Source organism: Etheostoma spectabile, unplaced genomic scaffold, assembly GCF_008692095.1.
Source record: "Etheostoma spectabile isolate EspeVRDwgs_2016 unplaced genomic scaffold, UIUC_Espe_1.0 scaffold00006953, whole genome shotgun sequence".
NCBI classification, from domain to species: domain Eukaryota; kingdom Metazoa; phylum Chordata; class Actinopteri; order Perciformes; family Percidae; genus Etheostoma; species Etheostoma spectabile.
This window is the reverse complement of record NW_022603436.1, coordinates 28690-38410: the sequence shown is the minus strand read 5'-3', so window position 1 is coordinate 38410 and position 9721 is coordinate 28690. Positions and strand designations below refer to the sequence as shown.

Here is a 9721-nt window from a genome sequence, read left to right as displayed (position 1 = left end):
CCTGCGAGGGATGCCAGGCAACTTGGACAGCAGGACTTGATGACCTGATAAATAGTGGATACTGGCCTGCCACCCTTCATTTTGTGACAATTTATGAGACAGACCTGTTTTATACATTTGAAGACATAAAGATGGCATCACCCGGGATGTCTTTTCAGGCATATCTAAGAATGCTTGAGAAGAGGACTGCTCGCTTTGGCCGTGTAAGTATTTCTTTCTTCATTCTGCAAGAGCATAAATATGTTTTTTTTTTAAATGGAAAGGTCTTTGTTTAAAAAAAAAAAAAGTGCTTTTTCTTTTTTACATAGACTGGGAAGATCTCATCAGACAGCTTCCAAAAAAGCTTTTTTGAATGGGCTGCTGTACAATATGAGGTTGACTCCACCTGCAAGGAGGAGAAATTCATCTGTCCTGCCTGTACCCCGGCAATGCTTGCTGTCTCGGTGGATGGAAACCGCAAGCATTACCGCTTCAAAAGTACAGCAAGGTATACAATAATGTACACACTGTTTAAATATCAAAATAGATAGTAATGTAACCTTTTGATTATGATTAAAAAGAGGTGTTTGAAGTGGGGTTGTATGAGGTACTTATCCATGGTCAGTCTGTTACCTACAGCAGGCAATGGTCACCCTCACCCATCCCCTGCCTGTATTGTGGAGAAGCAGAAAAATGTGTTTTCGACACATATAAAAGGCCCACCTGGAAAAAAAAAACTATCCGGTATTGTAGTTGAGGTTAGATCTAGAAATATGCAAGTTCTACTGTTGAGATAATGTAGTGGCAATGAAAAGGGCTGTTTGAACACAGTGTACTGTAGGTAACACACTTACCATGGATAAGTACCTTATACCACCCCACTTTAGAATACTCAACTATCCTTTTAAACATTGAAGTCTTTTTATTTCTTGTTGGTTTTTTAGATCTCAGGAGCGGGCCATCTTTGACGGTGTCTTCATTGCAAAAGATGAAGATGTGACCAGATTTGTGGATCACATCCACAGCAAAAATAAACATGTAATAGCAGACTTGCATTTCTATCTCAATATAACATTATAATTCATAGTCAGTCAGTACTCCCATGTATTATGATATCTACCTGTATACCTAATTGTTCTTGATCTGCCAACACTAATCTGTTCCTTGTCCCCTGAAAGAAATTTATAATTGTTCCCTGTAATGACTGTTGATGAGATTATTTGTCAATTATGATTTTCTACAATGTAGGTCGCTGGAAGGAGCAATTGTGGTGGGGAGTGGTCAGCTGCCAGAGAGACCTCCCAAAGATCAAGCAGTAAGGTGGATGAGACGGGACTGGAGCTGGCAGTGTGCAGGCATGGTGTCTTGCTGGCTGCCCTTAATATGTTTAGGGGTGAAATATTTGCATACCCCATGTTTTTGCAGCAGCTGCTGGCATCCAAACATGACGTCACCTTTTTTTGTATGGATGTTGTGTGCAAATATTGGCCATACCTGCAAAGAATAAGTACCAACTGTCCCGAGCTCCAGCCCCTTCAGAATATGAGGCCCTTCCTGTCGGTGTACATGCTAAAGCGCATGACTTCAAATGTGAGGTTGGTATAATGCAGTACATTTTTATCAAATGACTTGGAATCCTATAAATGATGCATATAAATGTGTAATGTTTAACTAACATTTAACAGATTATTTAACATTTATATTGTTATAGTTATTGTTGTTAACGTGAACAGCCCTTAATTGATATATCTACTTTTGTCAAGGATATTATTTTTCACCGGTCTGTGTGTGTTTGTTGATTTTTGATTAGACTTTAATTGAATTAAAAGTGACTGTTGGGCATTGCTTGAGGTATTTGCTGTACTAAATTCCCTTGATGTTTATGTTTGGGTCCCTCTCTTCAGGTGAAATGGAGTGGCACAAACCAAGAAGGTGCTGGTAAAACACTAGGGGAGGAAGTAGAGCAATGTAATGCTTTCCTCTCCAGGATAGCAGTCACCACAAAGCATATGTCAAAAGCAGGTGCTATATAATTGTACCTCTGTGTCTATAGAATAAAAGACATTTATATTATTACAAGTGAATTTTTACAGAACTCATCTCTGTGTATTTGCAGGACGCAATGACATGCTGACACTCCTGGCCATAAGATGGAACCAGCAGAAATGTCAAAACCTGGCTACTGGACTTTCCCAGAGATACCATAAGGTAAATAGAAACAATATTATTATGCAGCAATGGCACAATGTAAGTCAATGAAACACACATACAGTTTTGTGCACATAGGCTTGTGATACATGATAGTTACAACATTTGCATAATTTGAGTTGCATTTATACACTGTACACGTTGTACTGACTTTTAGCTTATGGTAATGATTGTCATTTTAGACATCTAAAGCTCTCAATATCCAGATGGGGGACCTGGAAACCCTGAAAGCCCAGCATCAACTGGATGAACAAACTGTGGAAGAATTTGTGCAAGAAGTAAAAGAATGGGCAGATGGTAAGAACGTGAAACATTGTGTTGTTTGTGAAGTTGATGCTACTTGCAATCAATTGTTTCAGGAGAAACTGACCATCAAGGCACACCACAAGCTTTGTGTAAGAAGATTGAGGCCCTCACAACCAGCATCAAGACGAGAGCTCAACTCCTATATCGGAAAAATGGTATGTTAACACTTTAGGCCTTTTCAGATCACAGTCTGAAATGTCTCCAAACTCACTTCATAATTACAATGTTCATACAGTTCTAAAAAGTAATGTTTTGTGTGTTGGACTTCTCCAAACTAAATTGAGTTGTGTTGAGTTATTCTGTAGGTACATCTATTATGATCCATATGTTTAGCAAATGTATTGTCATTTTGCTGTGACAGCTGTAACTTAAACAAGATCATGGACTTACTGTATTTAAAAGATATAATGTGGGTTTATTTTTTTTCATTGGTTTTCAGACAGCAACAAAGGTCGACATAGAATTCGCAGAAAAATAAGGCAACAGAAGACCACTTTGAAGGCCATGGTGGCAGAATACAACAGTCTCGTTCCACACGAGCAAGCGGTGTGCATGGATAGCGTTCTGGACACAGAACATCCCTGGCCTTGGCAAATTACACAGAGTGGTATGCATTTCATGTATTGTGCGTATTCTTTAGCAGTGAAAGAAGTATCATATAATTTACTTAAAAGGATGTCTATTTACAAAGTAAAAAATACTGATACCACACTGTAAAAATACTCACAAGTAAAATATTATTTCAGTACAATCAGTAAAGTATACTTAAAGCATTAAAAGTTGAAGTTGTCCAATAATTGTAGTGAAGTAAAAAGTAATATATTTTCCTCTGAGATTTAGTGCAGTAGAAGAAAAAAGTAGCATGTAAAGAATGCCAGTACCTCAAATTTATACTTAAGCACAGTACTTTAGTGAATACACATTTCATCACTATTATTCTTACATTTAGGTGTTCCGGTGGACATATTTGCATTCAGACAAAGTATGCATATGTATGACAGAAATTATCTCTGAAGCTACATGCTATATACAGTGGTCTGAATTTTTCATATTGATGTATTACAGGCTCTGCTGATTTTAGCACAAAGAAAGAAGTCTTCGATAGGGTCATGGGTGTTCGAAGGCTTCAAGAAGATAAGAAGATCCTTGTGAAAGAGATGAAGCAGCACTGGGAGTCTCTCAAAGCCCATGCCAGGGTCTTGTCTGAGTTGTCTCAGCATCAGAGTGAAGACACCATACAAAGTAAATTTATTTTACTTAATTACTTTTTTTTAACTTAAAAATACTTTAACTTTTTTTAATTTCCTGTGTTTCACAAAGTTATGTTTAAATTGTGAAAGACTTGTTCTTTACCTGGACAGTGACATATTTTATCCCTTCTTAAGGACATCTCACAGAGAAAGCCACAAAGGGTCACACCTGCCTCATCCTCAGAAAGCAGTGGGAAATGAGAGAGCTGCAGCGGCATATAAGAAAACACTACCTGCATGTGCTGTCATCAGCACATAAGCTCTGAAGATTCAGAGTCTGATGCAATGTAAAACAGGAAGAAGATGTGGTGCTCATGATCACATTGACACATGGTCACACACAGCATGTGGCTTTTAAAAAGTAACCAATTATGTGGTCATTGTCAGGATTAAGTTGGAGATGACAGTTGTAGTTTTTTGTATTTGGTTGTGAAATGTTTCATCACTTACATAAGGTTTGATTTTTCTACTGGGTTGTGGGAAGTTCCTGGTTAATGTTGTAATACATCTTTACAACACAAACCACTGTCCTTTACTGTCTTATCTTTGATTCATGTTCAGTTCAGAGTTCACAAAAGCACAATAAAACTACATTTCTGATTGAGTCCTTGAATGTTACTGCTGTTTTAGGTTAGACTTATTTTATCTGAGTAATTCCCACATGTGTTCAGAGTACATGAATTCAGTATATGGCAAGAGGAGAGATTCAGAGGAAGGACTAGTGACATGGGATTTTCAGCATCAAGTTTTCAATTACAGGAACAGTGTTTTAATGCAATTATTAGTATAACATCCAACTTTACACAGGTTGAATGATTTAGCAAACCACATTTCATAGTGATAAACTGTATATCAGATGAACTAGCCCACTCTGTCATCCCATCTATTAATCAGCCCAACTTCTTTCATCAACCAGACAGACATGCGTGTACACATCAGTGTTTATATAGGCTTAATCAACTAGCAAATACTAGTAAATATACAGACAAATAATCGTAGAGTAAAAACTACTTTAATTCCTCTGAAGTGTATTGGTGTAAAAACATTTATGTAATATGTAACATGTAAAGAAAAGACTCAAGTAAAGTAAAAGTATCTCAAATTTGTACTTAATCACAGTACTTGACTAAAATCACTTAATTACATTCCACCACTGGCGACACTGACACGGAGACATATGCAAAGCACCCGATAGATTAAAATGACTATAATTAAGATTATGACCACATAATATATTTATATATATATTACCACCCTCACACAGATACACAGACATGGTCCTGCAATCTACAACTGCATGACCATAAAGTAGATTTTTTGGAGGATGTGGTGGGATATTAGAGGTGTTGAGAGTGCTGCCTGTTGAAGAATGATCTTTATTATTCTTTTTGTGGTGCATCACTTGACTGTATGCTCCATTAAATATGTTTTAGTGTTAGGCAACATGGGCCAAGTGAGTGCCCTGCCGTGGGGGTATGGGATGTTGGCATGTCCATGGCAAGGGGACCATTGTGTCATAATCTGCCTATGGGTAAAAAAAAGGTCTACACTAGCCCAGATCCCAAATTATGAATGTGATTAGGAAAAACATCGATACCTTGAAGGTTTTTACCAAAAAAAACAAGCAAATAATCCAAAGATTTGAGTTCATCCAGGCTGGAGTCTCAAATGGTCTCAGAAACTACACCTGAAAGAGGCTGGCGCCAAACAAAGGTGAGAATTAAACTTTATCCTAGAGCAAAATTAAAGACATTTTTGGAAAGGCCTTGACCTGGTGAGTAACATATGTCAGTGTGAAGATTATAAGTGGCACCTGCTGTGAAATATTGACCTCTGAACCTTGACCTCAGTGCATATTGGAAGGCTTGTCATTCAGCAACAGAACAGGCTACAGACATGAGACCAACTGTTATAGAAAGCTCTTGACTTCAGCTATGTGACTATATTCATATAAATATAGTCACCAAGTGGGGGCACTGTCAAGTATGATCAAAATGAAATTTCACCAATTTAACAATTGCATATTTAAAATCTGATCACATAAATGCATTTCCCAGCCCTTTAAATCTACCAGTATACTCTTAATTTAATATTTACAACTTCAATTTTTAGGAAATGTACCATTAAAGACCATATTTGTAGTTCTTCTGGTTTGCAAAGTATTGTTGAGAATAGGGTCGTAAAAAGATATATCTAATGAACATATCAAACATTTAGTGCAGCCGAATTAGTAATTACACTCCATCTAGATGATTGATGTTAAAGAAAAGTAAAGATGTTGGCTTATGTCAGATATTCTTATTTTTATTCTATAAATGTGGATTTGGGTTAGCTAATTTTTCCGGTTTGCAAAGTAGGGTTGTAAAATAGGGTCGTAATATCATACATCTAATGAATATAACAAACATTTAGTGCGGCTAAATTACAAATTACACTTCATCTAGATGATTGATGTTAAGAAAAAGTAAAGATGATTCTTTCAGATAGAAATAAATACTGTTTCTTAAGTTTTTTTGATTTAAAGTGCAAGCGACAGTCTTGTTCGCGGTATTTTGGTAACGCGGGAACTGTCCTTGCGCGGAGAAGCACAGGTTTAGAAAATCCGTTGAAGAAGTAAAAGGAGACAGGTAAGAAACACAGTTAATGTTTTGAGTATGTACCTAAAAATGTAAACTATAAAACAATATACTTTTTTAGAGATGCAGCAATATTACTTTTGTACAGGTATAACACATTAAAAATGTTCAATGTAACATCAGTGTTGGTTAGCTAATGCATACTATGTTATAGGATGCATTAGCTAACCAATGGGAATTGTAACTTAGTTCTTTTTATGTGTCACACTCTTATTTGCTTTTCCATTCATCTTGCTCTCAAAGTCATGACGAAGCCCAAAGCAAGAAGCTGCCCCATTGTGGAGCAAGCAACACTGCCAATCGGAAGACCTGTGCCAGCTGCTATGTTTGCCTCCTGCAAAAAAAGTCTTTCAAAGAAAAAGAAACGGCAGTGAGGACAGGCAACTGGGGTCAGAACACCCTAAAACATAGAAACGGTGCCAGAGTTGTGGCCTCAGCCCATGTAGCGGTAAGGAGTTCATCTGTTTTTCTTCTAATTCATTCATAATATTATTTTCATTATGAGTAGCTGTATTGAAAAATTTAAATATTATTGACTTTGATGTGTTGTGTGTGCGCATCAAATTTTCATTAAAGGTTGTTGACCATAATACAGCCACTTCATATGAATGTCTTCATCATAATCTACCACTTCCTCTGTCGGAGCCGTTTTCTCGCTCGTCTCTCAAAACTTCATAAACAAACGCACATGTCTGTCTGGTTGATTGACATGATTTTCAGCAAACTACGGTACATTTTGGTGGTCACATGGCTTTAAATAGCTAACAAGACCCGCCTCATGTGTATTTTGAACCAATGACAGTGCGTTCTCTGCCGCACGCGTCATGGAAAGACCGACCAATACAAAATGCTGCGCCACGCAGCAGCCGGCAGGAGGCTCAGAGTTGCGCAACGCAGTAACCGGGGGTAGATGTGTCGTCGCGAAGCATCCGGCACAAACGGGATAAAGTAGAGTGGTGTTTGATGATCCAGTGTTGGGTCCCAGATAAACAGATCATGCTGGAACACGACAAAAAAGTTGTAAACAGCAGTAAGTTAAAACAGAGTGTCATTCATTTTCAGCAACAGTTTGCTTTACGAGTCTGAAGGACACCCGTACCCTCAAACTCCAGTCCTCAGAGGAATCATGGCTAAATACTATGACCAGTGCAGTGCAAACACATTTGTATATCATTAATTACTAAACTATGTGACCATGTATGAGGTGAGATACATTAAAATTCCAAATAAAATTGACCGACATAATCATATAATCAATCAATATATCTCCATTATATAATAATATATAATCTTCATCCAACTCTTTTGCAGATTGAGCTGCTGGTGAGCATGAAGATGTCCACGCAGTCTATGTGCCAGACCACCTTAGGCTTGGCATTTAATATGCAATTTGAACTGAAGGTGCAAAATATTAAACTGAGGGAGCAATGCATGTGTTTGCACCTCCGAAAAACTAAACTAAAACGAAATGGAGGGAAAACTTGTTTTGGCCATGTCTGTCCCCTGAGCTTTATGGTATTTCAGACAGAAACTATAATAACAGAGACAGTGAACTCTCTGTTAACATAGCATTTGTTTCTCTCAATGCACAAGTGCTTCATCCCAGCGCTCCACAGAACCCTGTTCACACTTTCTATGCTATATGTACACATATGAACCAGTTCTATTTGTTATAGTGTAACGAGACATATATGTACACACACTTACAGTTCATTAGAAAATTCTCAAAAAAAACCTTGAAAAAGATTATAGACATTAGCAAACACTGGTGCACACATAACGTTCAAATAAAGGGAAAAAATGGAACATGTCAGATTGTCAGTGTGTAATAATAATGCCATGTTAACATTGTGTGTAATTTATTGTGTATATTTCAGGTGAGCAAGCTTGCTGCCTTGGGCTACAACCCAATTTTGTTCATCGGGAAGAAGAAGAAGAAGGGGGTGAACACAGTAAATGCTGAAATGATCACCTACATGTGCCCTGGAGGGGACGGGCCTGTAAAACCCTTTTTAGAAAAGATGAGCACAGCATATGAGTACATTATTAAAAGTAAGGCAAACATCTGTTTTTATGATTTATGCTTTAGGATGTGCTGTCATTGTGAGTAATATTTATATATATATATTATTTCAGATTCTCAAAGGATGCAATTGCCAGAAGCTTCCAGCCCAACTCCAACTCCACAGTCTACCTCCTCTCCCTCCCAACCCTCTTCTTCTCCTCATCCTCCAGACCCTTCCACCTTTCTCCCATCTACTTCTCATCCCCAAATGGACCATGAGGAGGAGACTTACACCCTAACCCTCATCCCTGTCCAGTCTCTAAGCACCAACTCAGCATCTCCCTCTCAAAAAAACATGACTGAAAGTGAGTATTGGCATTAATCACCTTTTTTTTCTTTTTCTGATTCAAACCCTGGGCCGCTGCAGCAAGGACTCAGCCTTGGTACATAGGTTGCCAGCTCTACTCACTGAGCTAACCGGGCGCCCAACATTAATGATCTTTTGCCATATTTTAAGTAATGTGTCTAAAGTCATACAGCTTTGTCACACACAGGTGTGTCTGCACAGTGCTCCCCCTCTCCCAGACCTACTATCTCCCTGACCAGTGCAACAGGTGAAGGGAAGAAAAAGAGCAAGACGGGTATTTTTCAGCTCAACTCTACTCTATTCACTTTTGGGTCCTCTACTTTGGATAGTACCCCCTCAATGTAGGCAGAGGTGATTGTCAGAGCAATGAAGTTGGAAACAACAGAGAGCTTTACTTTGCTCTTGAGAAGCTGCAGCCTTTATTTATTGACAAACTCTAAGTTACACTGTACATTTACATTTACATACATTGACAACAACACTCCTCCACTCATTTGCCTCTCTCTCTCTTTCACTCATCCACACACACACTACGCACATAAAAAGCTACGCTACTCATAACAGAGGATATGAAGCTATGTTCTTGACAAGTCTGTACTTTGTCAATTGACCACAGCATGGTGATGTGGGCTGCCATTTTTGAGTGAATAAAAACATTTTTGGTAACTATTAATGATAGTTTGGCTATTTCAAAATCTCGGCTTTATGCAGGATGTCAACTGTGGTGTGACTAATCAGTGGTTGGCAGTAATGTCACACCACCTTTCAGTATCAGCTCAGCTAGCTTAGAACCTTGACCAAGGTGTACCAGGTACTATCTACAATAACAATCAAAGAACAGTGAGTAGGTGCGATATCATGATCCAGAAGGTGGTTCACCTAGGGGAAGCTCATCCATTGTGCTGACCCCTGTGAACTCCCCAAATGTGGGAATCTTTACAGTGGAAATGCAGCTGTATTCACCTGAGGG

At 38.3% G+C, this 9721-nt stretch overlaps 1 protein-coding gene across 1 annotated transcript; it reads left to right on the top strand.

Moving 5' to 3' along the window:
- Positions 1 to 1799: 1799 nt before the first annotated feature.
- On the top strand, positions 1800 to 4073 carry LOC116678296 (uncharacterized). Its single transcript, XM_032508264.1, has 7 exons — positions 1800 to 2001; positions 2096 to 2187; positions 2370 to 2484; positions 2547 to 2648; positions 2933 to 3100; positions 3559 to 3735; positions 3879 to 4073. The coding sequence occupies exons 1-7, from the start codon at positions 1989 to 1991 to the stop codon at positions 4007 to 4009; spliced, it is 798 nt and encodes a 265-aa protein (XP_032364155.1). The 5' UTR covers positions 1800 to 1988; the 3' UTR covers positions 4010 to 4073.
- The last annotated feature ends 5648 nt before the right edge of the window (positions 4074 to 9721 follow it).